This window comes from Chelonia mydas, chromosome 4 (assembly GCF_015237465.2).
Source record: "Chelonia mydas isolate rCheMyd1 chromosome 4, rCheMyd1.pri.v2, whole genome shotgun sequence".
In the NCBI taxonomy this organism is placed as follows: domain Eukaryota; kingdom Metazoa; phylum Chordata; order Testudines; family Cheloniidae; genus Chelonia; species Chelonia mydas.
This window is the reverse complement of record NC_057852.1, coordinates 93,399,484-93,419,709: the sequence shown is the minus strand read 5'-3', so window position 1 is coordinate 93,419,709 and position 20,226 is coordinate 93,399,484. Positions and strand designations below refer to the sequence as shown.

The 20,226-nt window shown below is 41.4% G+C and overlaps 1 protein-coding gene across 3 annotated transcripts in view; it reads right to left on the bottom strand.

Moving 5' to 3' along the window:
* GABRA2 (gamma-aminobutyric acid type A receptor subunit alpha2) overlaps nt 1–20,226 on the bottom strand; it is a 93,357-nt gene that overhangs the window by 38,076 nt on the left and 35,055 nt on the right. For all 3 annotated transcript variants that reach the window (XM_043544407.1, XM_027831513.3, XM_037897845.2), the window contains exon 4: nt 14,208–14,275. In XM_043544407.1, coding sequence (XP_043400342.1) covers nt 14,208–14,275 — 68 coding nt within the window. The remainder of the gene's footprint in view (nt 1–14,207; nt 14,276–20,226) is intronic.

The window sequence follows — 20,226 nt, the reverse complement described above, 5'->3', positions numbered from 1 at the left end:
ACCTTATATAACTTAATTTTACCGGCCAATGTGTTTCTCCTCCAGTAGCGGCTACATGTTTCAGAGTTTGCTGTAAGTACATTTATATCTTTTGGTATGGTACTGCCTCTGACTTTTTGCTGAATAGGAGACTAGTCTCAAATGTGGTGGGACTTCTTTTAAAATACCCTATTTAAACTTTATTTATTAATGAGTGCTCCCATGAAATTAAGATGTGCCATAGTTTCCAAGATACTGTTATGTTTTAGGTTACGAACACCTGGCCTTTGTAGCAGTGAGGAAAGGACATATTTCTCAAATATTTAACGTATGACAAGAATGAGGTAAAAGGCCTCTGTTCTTTTCTGTAGACACTCTCTCATTACTCCCTTTCCCCTATGGCAGGCCAGGGTGAATTGTCCTGAATGTTTGGCTGCTAAATTTCTTGTGGCTCAGGAGCCTATTTAGAAATCCCAGGTTGCCTAATACCCCTCAGTTATCAGATATCTGAAAGTCAGAGGAGATCAAGAGCAGGAACTATTCAATGATGAGAGGAATATGTGAAACCTAGCTAGACATGCCAGGTAATTCAGAAATGACAATTGTCCTAAAAGCTTCAAGATGATTTTCAACTGAGGTTCTGCCCAGTTCCAAATTGAGAAGCTGTACTAAGTATTCAAGAGAAGAAATCACTGCTGTGCATTAGAAGATTAGTCCTTGAGCCATACAGATGTGATTTCAGGCTGGTATTTTCAAAGGAGCCTAAGGGAGTTACACATTAAAATCCCATGCAAATCAGGTGCCTAATTTCACTAGGTTCCTTTAAAAATATCTGTCTGCATATACACAAATCGAAATGTCCGCCTCCACTATTTCTAGTGTGTCCATAAACAAAATATATTAAGGGTCCTATTCATCACTGCATTGCACCTTGCGTACACAATTATATATGTGCAAATCAGAATAGCAGCATTTTATACACACTTGGCACAGATGGAAACAGTCTACGGAAGATGCAAAGTAGGGGAAAATCAGAGCCTTAAAAACATTCCTCTGGCAAATTTGTCAAGCTCTATAGCTAATTCTAACCTCTCTGAGGTTAAGGGCAAGTTTCCCCTCTTCCATCCATACAGTTGCATGGTTTTCTGTGCAGAACATGGAATAGAGCAGGGATTGAGCCACATCATCATGAGTGTCTCTCATGGTCAACCTCCCTGCCCATTTGCAATCACCTGACCAATTCCTACCGTATCCACAATCATATAATGTCCCCATGGCAACTTCAGCACTTAGATTGGAAAAATAATATTAGGAAAGTATTTTGGCGATCTTTAGTGTGATAAATGCTTTGTCCTTTTTGACTAAAGTTAATCCATTTGTTTATTCATTTCATTGCCCTTTTCCATCTTTTCTGTTTCTGAACTTGAGCCAAAAAAAAAAAAAAAAAAGGAGAGTCAGCACATTGAGACCAGCCAGCTCTTGGTGGACCCCCAGTAAGTATTCTACCTACCACAGCATAGGAACCACTGCAACAGAAGATCAAAAAGGATAACTTTCCCCCCAAAACGTGCAGCCTGAGGGGAATGGATGGTATGTAACGTGATATTCCTTGTGTTGCTCTTTCCTACAAATCTGGTCCTCTATATTGTTATACAGAGGATTGAAATATTAGATCACATATGCAAGTCTGCAATTATTGAAACACAGTGGTCTCCAGCAAAAAAAAGTCAGCATTTGCCAAAAGATACCACACATTTACAGAATGCTTTCCTCGTCTAAATAGAAGGGGAAACCGTGTTCTTAGATACCACTATATGGTAGCGAATGGTAAACACTTCCTAATGCAGACTACTGCTTTGTATAAATGCAAAGATGGACTCTACAAAAAAAGAGCCTTAAACTGATACCTTGAATTTGTATTGTACATTTTACAGGTACTCGTTCATCAAGAAAGATGTATTGCCTATATACTCGGTATTAGTCAAAATATTATTCAGCACAGTACCTCCATTAAAGTAGAAGAGCATACTTTCAGTATTACAGAAATCTTCTGGTGCTGATTTCTGATCTAATGAATACTCCCTGTTGATTTGTATTTGAGATCATGGTCTCACAGCTGGATTCTAATACTGTACATTTATACATGTTGCATTAGCTATCAAATCTGTATCCTGCCAATTGCTGTAATATTTTATATTACATGGTTAGAATTGTTGGGCCTGTTTTCTCAGTGACTGGACACTGGGGTAAAATCATGATAGGGATTTCATTCTTTTTCTAGTAAAAAGTTGTTGTACTTGACGCCTGTGTGAGTGAAGACATTAGATGTAAGTCAGTATCCCTGGAGCAAAGTTTCGAATTGAGTCGAGTCTGAGCAACTCTCTCCCCTTACTTGACAATCTTTATTATGAAGGCTAGACTTGGAAAGAAAGAGTTTGGGGAAGGATGGGGGAATAAATTATCTGTCTCATCTGTCCATGACTGACAGATTGTGGCAGCCTTTGCATCTGGAGGAGAGATGGAAACATTCCAAACACTTCAAATATTGTGAGTGCCCATCCGCATGCAGCACTGACACTCAGCAGGTTGAACATTTATTAATCACGTCCTGTAACCCTGCTTTTTTGTGACTAGATCAAGCCAAAATTCCTCATTTACTGACTTGTTCAGATTTGTCCCAGTTGGTCCTTTATATTCAGATTGGCCTTTTATTATATAGTATTAACTCTCTGAAGTAATACACAAACATAATCTATGTAAACTGATTTAAAATAAGGTAAGTTGGGAGCAATGAGAAGTTAAACTACCTTTTTACTGAATCTTCAAGAGCAGTCAAAAGTATGTGGGGAGAGAAAGTCCCTCACCCTCCCTTTAATTTATATGTGGTTGATAATCTCTTGAGAATAACAAAAGACCTTTACAAACCTCCTTTTCGAAGCAGGGGCCTCACTGGGAGTTGCATCCATGTAGATGAGAGAAGAACTGGGTCCTGGATATTTATTTACAAACTGTCAGTTGTTTTGTTTTGTTGTTTAAAGTACCAGTGCTCCTGGTGTCACATCTTAATTTTTCTTACTGAGTCTTAAGGCAATTCAGCCTACTAAATTAGTCCTGCTTCAGTTTAGTTTCAAAGCTATTAATAATGTTACTCTGCAGCTAACTGTCAAACACTTCTGTGAAACCAAAGGAACAGTTTTAGGCAAGACCCATAAGAAAAAGCAATTATTCAAAGCAGACTCATCTGAGCCTTGGGAACACATCTGCCTCCTTGTTATAATGTGATATTTGCCGGAGTGATGAGCACTCAGAGAAAGTAGTGTAAGTCCTGTAACTTATTTTACTGATGAATAATTCATCACAGCTCCCTTTGAATAAATGCTAAACATTTGGGCCCAGCTTCCAAACTCAAGCTGAGGTAAGTTCTGCAGGGGTAGAAATAAGCCAACCTTTATTTGGCTTCATCATTTAATTCTCTGTGGGAAGACTTTACTCACAGTGCAGAGCACCAGTTCAAGGCTTTATGCACTGCCAATGTCACACACAGGGATGTGCATAGAACGGCAGGCAGATGGTTACCTGAACACTCACCATGTTGTGTGGAGAGCCCACCCCACCCCATGTTGGCACTTCACAAATCAGCATGCTATGTTGCAATGGGAATATTTGTGCTAATCCAATGATCACCAAAAATTTGTGCAACTTGAATAGCAGGAGTGGAATCGCAGCCAAAACTGAGGCCACAGCACTGAAGAGCAGACAAGGCTTGGGGATGGATTTCTCCACTTCCAACTCTTCTGCCCTCTACCACCTGAAGACCAAACACTTTATGTTGCATACCATTAGCTATTAGCCTGACAGTAAGTCCTGATTCCATACAAGTAAAAAAAAAAAAAAAAAAAAGTCAATTTCTCTTTCCCCAAAGCCTGACAAGCTTCTAATCTTCACAAGCCAAAGACTGTAGAGGACAAGTAGCTGGAAGTCAGATGTTTTCATTCAACCTCCAGGAGATTTGAGGCAATTCTACCAATTGTTTAGTGGAGTTACTGTAAATATTGAACTACTGTTTCCCAGTACTTTTTCTCATAACACAGGACACTGGACTAAATGTTCCCTGAGCCTGGAAAAATATGGGGGAGAAGACGGTGGGACAATTTGTGAAACTAAAATTGTAGTCACCAAAAAAGACCTCTCTCATGGCAAAATGTTTGGCCAGAAACTGCATAGCTTCACCAGATCCACAGAGAACTCAAATCTAATCCCATGGGTCCAGGAATGCAGGAGAGCTCCATGTAACTCACAGCCTCAGTAATATAGTACACTGGCTTTGATCCCTATGCCTGCTCTCTACAACCCAGTTCTGAAGAAGCTAGAGCTGGCCAAGATTATCTCTTACATATATTTCCACGGGGTTTCCATAGGCGCATGTAGCATAGTGTGGCTATCCTGACCTTTGTTTCTCTGTCCAAAGATTATCCCCACATCCATGGATTCCCATCCCTGCGGCATCCATGCTGAGGGACTTACATGGGCTCCTGTGGGTCACGGAAAGGTGAGGGAAATGTGGTCTGTAACCATCTCCCCCTCCACTACTTTTGCCTCCCTTTAGGCCAACTTCCACCTCTTTGCTCCATGACTTGGAAGACAGGGGGATAGGGGCCCATTGCTTTTTGCCTAAAACCAGGCTAACAACTTTTTGCTGTACACACATTTTTTAGGCATTAATAACAAACATACCCTCACAGATTCTAGAGGAAAAAAGAATTCTTACTAGTGAAGTAAAAACTAACATACATCTGTAGGCAACAAACTCACTTCAGTTTCATAAAGAGTGAGATTCATCCCTGTTTGAAGGGCCAGCACAAGGACCCTATTTTGAGGCCTAAATGAAACTTGAGTGGTGCAAAGGCTTTGTGCTAGACCACAGCAGCATACAGCTGGATGGAAAAAATAAGGTTTTTTCCTTTGTGGAAAATGTTCTTCTGCAGCAAATGTTGATTTTTCAATAAAATATAAAATAAACCTACATATTTTGGCCACAAACTTTTTGGGTTTTGGGGCATTTTTGAAAAAATATCTAAATTTAACCTAGAAAACAGACACCATTTAAAAAAAATCATTTTGTCAAAAAAATGGGAAATTTTCAACCAGCCTCACTATGCAGGGGTAAATCCCATTCAAAATGATCAGTTCACTTTCAGGGAATTTGTATTCAACTTTTTATTTGAGAAGTAGTTTCTGCTATGTTAGAAGTATGAAAAGAGGGTAATATTACTCTATTGAGTTATAGCAAAACCTTCCTATATTTGAAAAGATCCATTCCGTTACGAGCCTTAATTTTTCCATCCAGCTGTATGGTCTTGTACAAAGTCTCTGCACCAATGACGTCCCATTTGGGCCTCAAAATAGGGTCCTTGTGCAGGCTCTTGATGCAAAGTTAAGCGTAAAAAATAAAATACAAAAATGTCAGGAAGTCTATCTGTTATAATATTCAGACCAAGCTTAACCCAGTTTTTGCACATGCATATCCAGATTCTGTTACCTTACACACGTAATATCTCACTCTGTGAGTACTGCCACTGAAGACTAGAAATAGAGAGGAACTTGGCTGCGGTTTCCTCTCAGTGGCACTCTACAAGTTTTATAATCTGGCTGTGTATTTTGTGCTCCATATGACAACTATTGCTCAGAAGGTAAAAAAATAATATTTTCCATTTAAAATTTACAGGCCCTTCTCTTGAGGAGATCAACACTTTTTGCTTCTTGAGAAGCTTTAGATGGGTGAATGACAGGGAGGCTTTGTCAGACAATAACTCAATTCTGAGGAAAAACTGTAAAAACACTGAGAATTGAGAAGGAAATATACAATGAAAAAATAAAGATCTCCTTAATTACAGTACTACTTTTGAAAAGGGCATACAGAAAGAGCCAATTTTAACTGCCTGAATTCACAAACCCACTTCAGATTTTGTCATCTTCTCAGCCATGTTCCATCCAAAGTTCAATTCCCTTCTACCTCAGAATTTTCAAATGTTAAAGTTTTTGCAAGCTTAATTACAGATGCTGTAATTAACTGCTTTAATTACCATTTAGTCCTATAACTTTCCTTGGACAATTATGGTAATTAACAATTTAGAGATACTGCTTTGTTTTTCAGTTGCTCTGTTTTTGTTTTTAAGTATTCAGCTTTTTCCTCTCAGGCTAGTGTCACAATAAATTTACATCACTGACCTGGGTGGAAGCCTTTAGGGCTTTACATCACAATACTGAACGTATACATTTCATAGAAATAACAATGCAACAACTGAAGCTCTAAAGGTGCAATCTGCTTTATTCTGCACTTTTGCTTCTCTGGATTAGTCCCCGTTACTTGGCATAATGAAGTTGAAAAACAGCTCCAGCATATTCCCATTTTTTCCCTTTGACTCTAAACTCTGTGGCCAATATACTTCCATATCTTTATTAAGCAGCTAGTACAGGTGGATCTTGATTTCAGATTATATAGAAAATTTATAGCAATTCTCCCACAACTGGTCTAACCCCAATGCATCAGTGGGAGAAATGCTAAAAATTCTCATTGTAGACAGGACATGAGGTTAGGCTGCTAAAATAGTAACTTTAAATAACACTGTTTACCTTCAAGCAAGGCTTGATGAAAAGGTATAGTATTTGTAAGAAAGCAATTCTAAGGTCTTGAATTCAGATACACATGCTGGAGTTTCAGTGTGGCAGAGGAGAGCACAAGAAAAGGAATTCATAATTTGAAAGTAACAAAATGTAGTTTAAAGAAAACTTGCACTAATACACTAAATGATGTCAGGTGACATGCAGCTGTTAAAGTCTTTTTTTAAAAAAAAATTCAGGACTAAAAAGGTGTTTTGACAACGAATGTACAGTTTCTTCTAATCACGTATCCACATTCAAAATGGTAACCGATTTTGGTTTTTAATGTTAGTTATCCAATTTATTTTTTGCTGGACTCAAATCTATTCAAAAGCAGAGTACTCTGACTAAAAATAAAAAAAGCTGAACTGTGTTACAAAACAGTAGCATTTACGGTACTTTATTTCACCAAAAAATATTCAAAAAGTAATAGGCCCAATTCACCACAGAATTATTCCAGTCATATTCAAGTGTAACTATCAGAATTGATGGAGTTATGCCAACATAAAAGTGGAGTAAGGCAGTAGTGAATTTTGCAGTGTATCTTTTGTCCATAAGCACTCTGTGTGACAGTGAAAAAAAGACTAAACCTTACATATCTTCAACTCTACAGCCACCTGAAAATTTAAGCTTCTTTACTTTGAACTTTGAAGCTTCTTTACTAGTAAAGAATACTACCAGGTGAAATTTAAACCAAGATCATTTAGATACAGAGGCAGCTGTTGCTACAGAGCTGAAGAATAATTTCCATTAGCTCTCAGTATAGAAATACAAACAACTTTTTCTAAGTACTATAGAAGAGAGTCATCCCATTTCACTTTCCCATAATCCTGAACTGCCTGAGCCTCATCTCACAAAGTTTATCCATCCCAGAATTAAACCAGGCATTTATTTTGGTTTGGTTGGCTATTAAATATATAAAGCAATGATCATGTGAAAGAAATGAAAACAAAAATTGGGCTAAATGGAGAAAGGACACAAGACTCAGGCATTAAAGCTTACCCAGATAGTCTACCAATAATGTAATGAAGATGGTGATATAGCCCATAACTGGTTGAATAATCCTGATATTCTTTGTGGGTTTTTCCCCGAGGCTTCTATCATAACATATAAGTGCAACAGCTAACAAGCTAATGAAGGGACAGCTGGGCAAGAGTGACTATGACTTTAATTTCCAAGTTCTGTAGTGGGTGTATATATATGAACTACATTGATGATTTCAGGGTTCTCTCAGCCCCTGTGTGCTTGTCAAATTCCCAAGAAAAACATTTCAAATAATTAAGAAAAAAAAGTGTCAACTCACAAGAATCACTGAAACCTGACGTCTATAAAGACGCCACAGAAAATAAAATGGAAATGATTAAAGCTGTTTTACAATGGATGATTTTTTTTGGGGGGGTGCAAAAAAAGAAAAACAAAATCACAAGCGAGTCATGGCAAGTTCTGATTAAATTGCAGATGTATAGCCTAGCTGTGGATTTTTGTTTTGAAGAATGTTGTTTTGTAACTTCTGTCTTTTGTAGTTGGAAGGGAGAAACAAGTATCTGCACCTCCACAAGGAGGCAGAGCAACAGGAAGAAGTCACACAGACTCCCCAACGTAAATAAAAGCAGAAATGGAGGCTATGACCTACCATGACAAAAAACATGAGCTCCCATGATGTGGAATTTGTGACCCACCATGACAAAACATCAGCACTAATGACATTTCCTTCTATTGACACACCGTAAATAGTTTTGAACGTCAGAGAAAAAACAGTTACCATAAATGCACACATTCATGCAGTAGTTCTTTTTAAATTCAGTTCGTGCAACAATTCTGAAGCCAACAACTGGGACATTAGGTAACTCAGTTTATGTACAGGAGATAAGATTTTTTTTCAAACTGGTCAAATTAATTAAATCTTGAAGAGGACTAAAGCAATGCCCTATTAAAGGATTTAGCACAACTTAGTAGTACAAAAAGTCTTCACTCTTTTTTAATTCTTCCAATGTTAAACAGTTGAACCACATTTTGTCACATTTACTCATAATATTTGCGTGACAGCCTGATACCAAGTTTTGAAAGCTTCACAGTGTAATGTTTATTTCTGCCAAAATTATAATTGGTTGAAAAAAATTGGAATTTCAATGGAAACCTGTATTATTGCATTGGCTTCAGGTGGCAGATTAGATACAAAATAAATTAGCGCTAATGGAAATTGAGCAATAACTGATTCCTATTAATTTGACAGCAAACAGTAATAATGATCATGAACTGTTTTGTTAGCAATGTGAATAACCAATGCTATTCCACCACAATTCCATTTGCCCCATTCCTATCATTTCCAGTGTGGATCTCCCCCTCTGTATGGGCTCGTGGTGCCCATGCTCCAGGAATATTCAGACCCGGGGGCCCTGCTCCACCAATATTTGGAGCTTGGTCTCTCCCCCGGCCCTGCCTGGAGCAGGCCCCGGCCCCCATCTGCCTCCCGACCCCCCATCTGCCCCCCGGCCCGGAGCGTCCCTGCCGGAATGAAAGCGGCGGGCGCCTCTCCCTTGCCTGCCTGCCTGCACGTGCTGCCGGCTGCTGCCGCCTGTGGCAAGAAGAGACGCTGGCAGCAGGCTGAGCACTCAGGAGGGGGAGGAGGTGGCACACACGTGCTTGGCAGCCCTCCCATCCCCTCCCCCGGCACCCACCAGGAGGAGACGCCGAGGGGACTTCCGGCGGGAGACCTGATCATCTACAGTGGACCTCACTCACCTGAGCAGCTTCTGGGGCTTTGGTGAGTGTTTGACCTATAATCTGACCCCCCCCTTGCAGCCACCACTCCTGCCCCACGCTGGGCAAGGGGCAGCCCCATCCGCCACCCCCAGTGAGGCTACGGTGAGGGACAGCAAGGGAGGAAGGAGGCCACATGTGATGGCAGTCCCCTCCCCCGCCCAGCACCCACCCACTGCAGGGGAGACGGGGTGGGGGGCTTCCTGGACCTGAGCATCTGGGGCTTGAGTGAATTTTGTGACACCCTGCCCTCCCCTCTACCCCGCAGCCATCACTCCTGCCCCACACTGAGCAAAGCGCAGCCCCATCCCCCACCCCAAGTGAGGCTACGGTGAGGGGCAGCAGCAAGGGAGGCCACACATGATGGCAGCCCTTCTCCCCCGGTACCCACCATAGGGGACACCATAGGGGAGGCGAGGGGGCTTCCTGGACCTGAGAGGGGCGCGAGGATCATGCGCAGTGACAGTGGTGCAGAGTGACTGTGCTGGGGGGCGGGGGGGGGGAGAGGAGGGGTCCCCCACCCGGAGCTCGCTGCTGCAGGCAGGGAGCCGAGTGGTGGAGTTCTCTCTTACCCTAGCCCTGGGGCAGCCTGTCTGCACCCCAAGCTCCTTATCCCTGGCCCTGCCCCACCCCAGAGCCTGTGCCCCCAACACCCCAGCCCCGAGTCCCAGACCTGAGCCCCCTCCTGCACTGTGAACCCCTCATCCCCAGCCTCATCTCACAGCCCTCACCCCCGCACCCCTTCATCCACACCCCCTCCCATCCCTAAACTCCTCCCAGAACCTGCACCCCCTACCTCTGCACCCCCTCCCGTCCCCAAAGTCCCTCCCAGAGCCTGCACCCCAGATCCCGCCTGCACCCCAGTCCCCCTCCCCAGCCCAGGGCCTGCACCCCATACCACCTCCTCCCCACCCAAACTCCCTCCCAGAGCCTTGGGCAGGTGGGGGTCAGAGTTTGGGGGTCAGAGTTTGGGGAGGGGCAGGTTCTGGGCACCACCAAAATTTCTACAACCCTGCCACCCCAGAAGGCCAGGGGGGATCAAACCCATCCTCCCAGCAAAACAATTTGGGAAAAACTCTGAAAGGGAACAGTCAGTTTCAGAGCAACTGAACCTGTCTTCACACTCTGTAGTCAACCAAAGGCACCCACTTAAGGCTTCCGGCTCCTCAGCCATCACCTCTCTTGGCCGGAGAAAAGCACCTCGCTCCCTCCTAATTAGGAATCTTAAGGCTGCCCAACTCCCTGCCTTCCATTGTGATATCCCCAACAAGCCAGACACCCTAAAAGGCCAGCACCTGCAATTTGCTTTCTCTTTGAGGGCTCTGACCAGTGTATTGTCTGCAGTCACCATACAGCTCCTTTGAAGCAAGCGTATTTATTCTTAAGGTAAAAAGCATTACAGAGAAGCATATTAAAACAATAAAAGAACCTACATGCATGCTAAAAAGTTTACCAGAGGTCACCCCCAGCTCCAACCTAGGGCTCTGGTAGGTTTTAGTCCTTCAAAACTCACAACTGGGTTTTCCCCATGATTACATATTCATTCATCTTAGCTCTAGGACCAGAATGAAGTCTGAGCAGATCAGTCATTTATACAGCTTGGGTCTTTGATCTTGACCTTCTGTACCAGGTAATCAGCAAACAACGGCCCTCTCCTCAGGGCATAGATTCAAAAGGCTGGGTTTTTGCATAACGGGAGATGTGGAATTTGCATTAGCTACTCTCTAGGAATTCTCCAGGGAATCCACTTAACTCTTATTGTCCCCACAAGTCCATGTTTATCTGGCACAATTCAATATAGTCTTTTGAACCCCTTTAAACTTCCCAGATTTCACATCTGTCATCTCTCTCCCCAAGGGAAGTTACATATAATCTTTGCCCAACTTAATACATAAACTTAATAAAATAAGGTCTTCCAAAGATATTGAAGGAAATTGCCGTATCAGTCACGGGAATATCAAAGAGTTTTCCTCCCTTCAGAGCCTCCTCATATGGATATTCTGTGGACCCATATATAGTGGTTTAAATTTACACAGAGTCCAGCTGAATGTAATATTTGCTTAAAAGATAATTTATGGCATTTACACAAATATCATTTTCATGTTTGACAGATCTGTGATTACTTGGAAATCAATAATTATTTTAAACTCAGTTTTTGAAGCTGACTCCTGGTAGGCATTAAACGTAATTTTGTAAGAGTCAATTGCACATGTTATTTAAGCCTGAAACTTTGGTGTTAGTGAACACTTAAGCCACTTTTATTTATCTATCTACATATCTGCAAACAGATCTACAGCCAATGGTAACAACTGTCATTTTGATTCACTGTAGTTCATTTCCCCAAGTATTCCCCTGAAAACTGCATTAATAGGACTGATATCATATGACCTGATTCTCCATTGCTGCACACCTTGTGTGGTCATTTACTGCAAAGTCAAACTTCTCCACGTATACCAGTGACAATATTTTGGAGAGGAATGATGATCAAATGGTTAGCAGCCAGGACTTGAGAGACCTGGGTTTAAGTCCCTACTTAGCCACAGACTTCTTATGTGACCTTGAGGAAGTCACTAAGACCCAAACCCACAAAGGGACTTGGATATTGCTCTTTTAGGCACCTAGAAAATCACTTGAACAACAAGGGGATCCACAAACCCTAAGCTAGTTGCCTAGCTCCCTATACAATGAATGGGGAAAAACAGTTGCTTTAAAACACAATCCACAAAAGCCAGCAAGCTAGGCAGCAAACTGCCTAAGCTAGCCAATGGGAGATGCCCGGGAGAGGAGTGTGTTCTAAGCCCAGTCCCTCTCACAGAGTTCAGTGTCTATCTCCAGGCTGCAAGGAGGCACTATTTAAGCTTCCGAGCCACAACTGGGAACCCCTCTGCTGGAGTCAAGCAGTTTGGTGCCTAAGGTGTTTCTTGTGATTAAGAGTTAGGCAGCTGCCTTGCTCCATACAAAATGGCAGGTGGTAGCAATGGCAGTAGCAGAGGAGGAACCGTTAGCCCTGTGATTAGGATACTCATCTGCGATGTGTGATCCTATCGTCAGCCCATCTTTTCCTGCTTCATAGATCACTTTGGGGCTTAGGTGGATATAGGTCTCCAAGTGCCCAGAGTGAGGGAGCAATGAGCATGCCCTGAGGCAGAAACATAGGTGCCTAGGGAACTTTTTCAGACAGAACTTATGTGCCATGTTAGTTTAGGCACCTACAGGTTTAGGTGGCAGCTACACAGGAGTTTTGTGGATCACACCTGAAAGTGGGATTTAGGTGCCTAAGCCCTTTGTGGATCCAGGTCTAAGTCCCTCTGTGCCTCAACAACCCATCTGTAAAATGGGGGGATAACAGCACTTCCCTTTCCCACAGAGGTGTTGTGAAGATAAATACATTAAAGACCGTGAGGTGCTCAGATATTACGGTAATGGGGGCCATATAAGTACCTAAGATAGATAGAATTTTACACCTGTTTTGCCCTGGTGTATATTGTGTGGAGAATCAAACCTATAGTGCTAGCTAACAAAATACAAATGATTTTAGAAGCTTCATTTCATATCCTTAGGGGGAAAAAACATTTCCTGCTATTCACAAGAATCAAGGCCATCTATAATGCTGCCCAAGAAAACAAACATACTTTTTTTTTCTAAAATCAGCTTTTTATTTGAAATATCTAATAAAATCCAGTATATAGTGTGGTCAGTTGCAACTGGCAAATATTTATTCAAAAACAGTGCTTCTTTCAAGAAAAAAAATTTGGTATTTCTTTGCAAAATTGCACCCATTTCATGAATCAAAAACCCCTCCAAAACCTCATGTTATGAATTTCTCAAATTCCTTGTATCTTTCACAGCCCTATTACCAACTAACCTGTTAATAGTTGTCAATTACAGAATGATCCATATCATAACATGATGATTCAGAGACAGAAAGAGTCCAGAACAGGGAGAGGCCAGACTTCGGGGAAGGAGCTCAGGGCATCTGTTGTGGATGCCAACCTCTGGGGGTGGCAAACTGACATCATTATGGGAGACAAATGGGGGAAGGAGATTGGTGGGGGGTTTTCGCAGCCATTTGGGGAAAACATTTTCCACTCTGGGTGACAGCACACCTAGGACTGGCCCTGTAGGCTAATATTGTTAGCTTTTTTCTTTTAATAGCCATTGGTCCTGATCCTGCTGGTCCTTCCTGACCTGAGTAGTTCCAATGACTTTCAGGAGACTACCTAAAAATAATTTACACAAGTGTTTGCTGGACTGGAGCCATTGTTCAAAATTGCCTGTCAGAAACTCAAAAGTACAAGGGCCCCCTCCCCTCCAGTAATTCTTCTCAGATCATTTCATTGTGGGGGCGGAGTTTGAGGCCCACCCAGAACAAACCTCACAGCCCACTTTCTATCTCTTTGTCCCAAGCCATCCACCCAAAGTCCCTGAAAGCTCCTCAACTTGTCCAGTGATTAGGGATCTCTGCTCTTCTTTATAAAGAGTGGATATAAACAAAGCCATTCAACAAAACATTTATAACAACTTGGGGACTGTTACTGATAGGCTTTCCCTGCCTTGACTTCACTCCGGGTGAAATCCACCCAAGTGCAGAGGACCAAAAGAAAACCTATGACCACTTAAGTCACACACTACATCTTTTGACATGTATATCAAGTTTATAGTGCCATAATTCTATTGATTTCAGTGACACTCCTGATTTGCTCCAGTGTAAATGGGAGCAGAATGTAAACATTCTTTCAGGTCAACAGTAGCTCTCCTCAGCCTTTCTGTGCTATGCAAGCAAAAGATTAGCTCACTCAGGAACTCACCATGTCTGTGTCTGAAACAGGTCCAAAGCTGGTTACGTAGATGTTAGTGAAGACTTCCGTTATACTGTCTGATAAGAGAAGAGAGAAACAAACACATTTTTAGCATATACATTTTCTGTATTCTGCACACAGAATGATGTGGAACATTCTGAACCAGATTCTGCTCTCAGTCATACTGTTGCAAATATGGAGTAACTCCACTGACTTCATTAGAATTCCTCTGCTGTTACACTGGTGTTACTAGAAGAAAACTTGCCCCCCCCCCCCCCCCCCCCCCCCCCCCAAGGGCTTCACTTACAGCAAATACAAACATCTTTCCCATTTTCACAGCCCGTAAAAATAAATTACATTGCCTGGTATTTAATAAGGTGCCACAATTCTAAACATAAAACACCTTTGTTGCAGAGCTACTATGCCCAGTATTGTAGATCACTGCTGTTAAAAGCTTTCTAATTCAAGGCTATTTTTTTCAGACTGAACAGCTTTTTTCAAAGCTAAAGAAACTGCTTACAATACAATTACTAATGGTGCTAAAAATAATTGTGCAACCGCATCCTATATTTCAATTGTTTTTAAGTGACAGATGTTTAAGCACAATAGTCCCTTCCCTGTGTTCACCATGCTGCTGAACTGTTGTTATAGCTGCAGAAAAAAATGTCCTCTTGATGATTATAGCTGGACAGCCATGATACCAGCATATTATCTGTTGTGCTGTAGGCAAAAATAATTGCTCAGTTTTCTATCTTCAGTTTTCAATGAGGCTCAAAACTAAATAACATGAGCTAATTAGGATGGGCCACACCAGCAGAAAATTTCCCACAGCAGTTTCCAACTACCACGTAGGTATCAGGCACCTAGAATGTTGAATATTCTGCCTTACAACAAATTTTTAGATGAAAAAGAAAGAAGAAAAAAAGGGATACTTAAACACAGCTAAGTGCAATCTGACAATGAAAGTACCATGCCTTTTCCTAAAAAGAGCATTGCACCTCGTAACTGCTCTTTGCTTTATCTTGACCTCCATATTTGATCAAAACACAAGAACAGACATTTAGTCCTTTCTACTCCTGGTTAAAAGCTGTTATAAAAAAAAATCTTTTGATCAAGACGTTGTATGATAAGATTTAAATTTTTCATTCCATTGATGAACATAATAATGGAGGCTTTGCATTAGAAGCACAAAATGGAGACCTGAATAGATTAGTTTCTTATATAATCAATGTTTTCCTGACAAAGAGCAGTGCAGTTGAACATGCTAGTGTGCGTGTGCGCCACTGCCCTCTACTGAATAAAATCAGAAGTGCTCAATTGTTTATATAGGCTCTATAGGCTAACAGTCCCTTTTATTTTTATTAACAGCTAAGGGCCATTATATATTGCTGTGCTTTGGGAATGGTGTAGAGATGCACCCCCACCCAAGAGGGAATACCAGGAGGAACTGTGCTCGTACAATCCCTTCTGGAGCTTCTTGGAGCATAGAGGAAATGCATCCCTGCGTTGTCGCTTATGATGAAACATGCACTCCCCTTCACAGCCAACCAGCTGTGCTCAGTGGGTCCTAAAAGAAGCTTTTGAAGGAGAGCACGGAGCTTGTAATAATGCCTTGCTGCTACACAGGGGGATGTGAAGTGCAAGAAAAGTGGGAAAAGGCTTTTTTCGCCTTCCTGCTTGTACACCTTAAAGGGGCCACTCAATCTAGTGGTGAGGGCCTGTGCATTTGGAATAGGGCAATCTAAATTCTGTCCCCACAGCTACCATGAAGTTCTAAGTGGCCATATTCAGTAGCAAAAGTTCCTAGGTAGCTATACATTTGTTATAGTATAGTATTCAATATATTCTTTGCTCCTCACAATACTTTTACTCTGGGATTACTTATATTTTATCTACCTTTTTAGAAAACAAAAAGAAAAACAAGGAAAAGAAAAAAAAGATCCTTCCTCAGTGTGTCCAAATGAAGATTATTATATATTTGTATTATGTATTAACACTTAGGCCCTCAGTTCTAGATCAGGCGTCCACTGTGCTAGGTACTGTACAAACACATAGCAAGGAGACCGTCCCTGCCCCAAAGAGCTTACAATCCAAGTATAAGACAAGGGACAACATAAGATGTTGGGGTGCATTAATGTTCTCAGTATTTGGCTAGGAGTAAGCATAGGTGTCGCTGAAATAACATATGGAAACCACAAGTATGGTTCAAAAATACAGAGACTGAATATTGTCTGTCAGGAAATCTCAAAACAAGGATAGTCATCTCCAAATGGGCACCTGTTACAGGCTGAGAGGAAATTAAAAGTGACAAGACAGAATCTCTCTCTCTCCAGGGCATCAAACAGTGCTATAGAGATTAACTGTGAAAGTTGGCTTGCACTATTCCAAAAACTCACAACCCTAATTATAATTCTATGCAAAAAAGGTGTTAATGCATTACTGACAATCAAGCTTTCAAAAGGCAGGAAGCCAGATCTAATCTCAGTTACCCTGGTGTAATTTGGAGTAACACCACTGCAGGCAAAGGAGTCACTCGGGAGTTACTCCAATATAACAGATTTGAAACTGATCCAAAAAAAGTAGAGCTATGATAGGGACCTCAACATAGTCCTGTTATATCTTACAATAGATCTTTATATTGTTATACATTATTTGTCAAATAATACAATATACAATACAAACTGGAATTTCATTACCAATTTTACATACAGTAAACTATAATGCACACAATCCTTGAACTTGGCTTCAGTTTTACGTCTCAATGCGAGCAAATCAGTCCCAAATTCTAAGACTATAAACACACTAGTAGGGTTAAACGCCTGGTCCCCCTCTGAAAAACAGAAAGTGAACGCGCAATATTGAGGGAGATCAAAGAGGCAACACTGAACGGCTGAAAAGCTGTTGTAACTATCTGGAGATTCCCCTAGCTGTCCCTAAATTACCTCCTTTAGAGGCCCCAACCTCAGAGCAGGTCAAAGATGTGGCTGGGAGAAAAAGACAAACAGTACAGTGATTCTCAGCTGCTAGAACTTTATGTCAGCCAGATGCAATGTAGAGCACCACTTAGGCTGATCTAAACCGTACCAGGGCCAAGTTTGAAAATGTTGACCTGTGTGCGTGTAACAGGACAAAGGTCACAGAGGGAGTCTGTGTCAGCATTGGGATTAGGCCCTTGCTTAGTCAGCTTGACCATGCCACCTCTCATGTTCCTGAGCTGGCCCTCCTTGTGGCCTCCAGTCATGCAGTCTGGCTGGTAGGCAGAAGAGCTGACTCAGCTGAAGGCAGTTGGCAGGAAATCTGCAGTGGCCTTAGTGCCATCAATGACAGCCTGAATAGCACTGCCCCCTTCAGCTATAAATTGATCTGGTATCTTCCCCCCGAAAATGAAAGAACCTATGCCATGATTTTACATGGACCCCAAAGCCAAGCTCAGACTGGCTGTGTTGGGAGGATCTATGAATAACCTGCGGCCTTTAGGAAAATATATTGTTTTAACAAAGCTAAACATCCCATTTTTTCTTAATAGGACAGGGCATCTAAAATATGCAAACACACAATTCTAACGCACAGCATGCAACAATTTCTCTTTATCATATAAAGATTATTTTGTACGTGCAATAAATAGTATCCTGGAGAATGCTACAATGTTGTAATTGGATTGAAGAGCTGTTATGGCATAAAAAAAAGTGAAAATGAAGCATTGTTTATTAATTATGTCAACATAAAATTAAAAAGAGGGTCAAGTTTAAAGTCCTATGGGAGCCTTAAGCCAGGATTTCCAAGCTTGGGTGGAAAAGCTGTCAAAACCCTGATGTTATTTTAATTATTTTTGATTAAAATATATTATTTAACTAGAATTGACATTGTTCTAACATTGTAATATGGTCTCCACAGACATGCTTGGCAATTTTGCCCGAAGACACTGAAATTGTGATTCATAATACAGTCCAGGAGCTGGACAAGTAAAACAGCCAGAGCCTTAATCCATCAGTGTTCCAACTCAACATTCTCTCCTTAGCTGACAAGCTTGTTAGTATAGCTGAAAGTGCCAGCTGAAGACACTTTAGGGCTGGGGCTTAGATAACTGGGAGCTCCAGGAGTGGAGGAAGGAAAGGGAATGTAAATATTTCAGTGTATATTTTGCTTCAGTGATTTAAGGACAGCTGTACCTGTCCAATTATTCAGCTTTTTCTACTGTTACCCACTGTCATCAGTTATAATAGAACACTTTTGAACCACGTATGGGTACTAAAGTAAGGATGTACATAGGGATTTCAGCTTGTAAACTGAAGCTGGGTTTTGGGAGAAAAGGAAACAGATTAATTTTCCCCACTCCAGACTGCAATACCTCATCTGCCCTCTCCTCAGCCTTCCCTTGATCTGTTTTCAAGAAGATTTTTTAATGCTATCTATATGTGAAAGTACACATACATATTCTGTCTACTTGACTAGACTCTATTTAACCACTCCTGTCCACTCCAGCAATAGGAGTGCTTAACAAAAGCTATTTAAATGGTATTGCCAGTCCCCAAAAGGTAGCCACAGAACAAAGCTACTTGATGGCAATATTATAGCTTCAAAACTGATGCCATGATAAAGCAACTATCGTGCCTGATTCTAATCTCACACCAGAGTAAATTAGGAGATATTCTTATTGAAGTCAATGACGTTACACTGGTATAAACCTGGCAAAAGTGTGAGGAAAATCAATTTCACTGTTTCTTTGGAACAGAAGTAGGAAGGGTCTGATCCCACTTCCAATGGGAATAAGATTGAGACAAAAAATTGTAAGTTGTTCTTTATACCTCCTGAAGTGTAAGCATATCAAGTTATGCAATCAAAAGGATGACTCTGGAGGAATGGATAGTTTTTATTATGTCATATCCTATTAGTGAATGGCAATACCATATTACAATTTCAGTCTTATGTAAAAACCCAAAGAAAGAAGCTAGGTTAGATATTTGAACAGAAGATGGCACCTATCACCAATGAGATAAGGACAGAGATACCTATGTCACAAGTAACCAGCCAAGATGAAGATTCCTTAAGATCAGCTGCTGAAGCATATATTTGTGTGTGTGTGTGCACACGCATACACACACACACATACTCACACAGAGTGAGGAGTGAATGAGAAGAAGAACAGGAAGATGAGAAAAGACTGATGAAATGGCATATGTAGAACTAGTCCTAGACCACAAATTTCCAGTGATGCAAACCAGAAAGGTGTTGGAGTCCAGAAAACCAATGAATCTGCATTGTATTATTATTATCTATTTCTATACAGTAGCACCTACAGTTTTATAGATTCCAGAAGGGATCATTGTGATCATCTAGTCTGACCTCCTTTATAATACAGGCCATAGAACAACACTCCCCAAGGAGGGAAGAGACCCCGGCTGGCACAGCAGCATGAAGTCATTTTTTAAACAGGCTTCCCTTTGCATGGTGCTGAAATATGATAGTTCTGTAAGGGCTTCCATGTCAAAATATCAACGAAGAGCCTCAGGTCACATCCCAAGGCAACTCACCCAGTTTATGGACAGCCTTTAAGGATAAATGAGTTGTGCCACCGCTTATGGAGCTGGAGACCTAGACTGATGCATCTGAGGGAACGACACACTACTAACAAGGCCCGACCTGGGTCTACTCCTGGTTTTGCATGGGTTAGATAATGCTGTTGTTCTATTGTTCAGTGTGGTACTTGTTCCAGGGGGTTACTCTGACCCTCCTCGTGGCAGGGTTGGTGTTCGTGCAGAGATACGTGGCGGGGATGTGGGATCCTTGTCCAAACCCTGGGAATCCCCCATATGACAATTTATCTTAACAAAGAGAAGATGAAAGTGTGGCTTGATCACTGTGTGTAAATACCTACATGGGGAATAAATATTTGATAATGTGCTCTTCAGTCTAGGAGACAATGGTGTGTAACACAAGCCAATGGCTGGAAGTTGAAGCCAAACAAATTCTGAGTGGAAATAAGGCATAAATTGTTATCAGTGAGGGTAATTAACCATTGGAACATTTA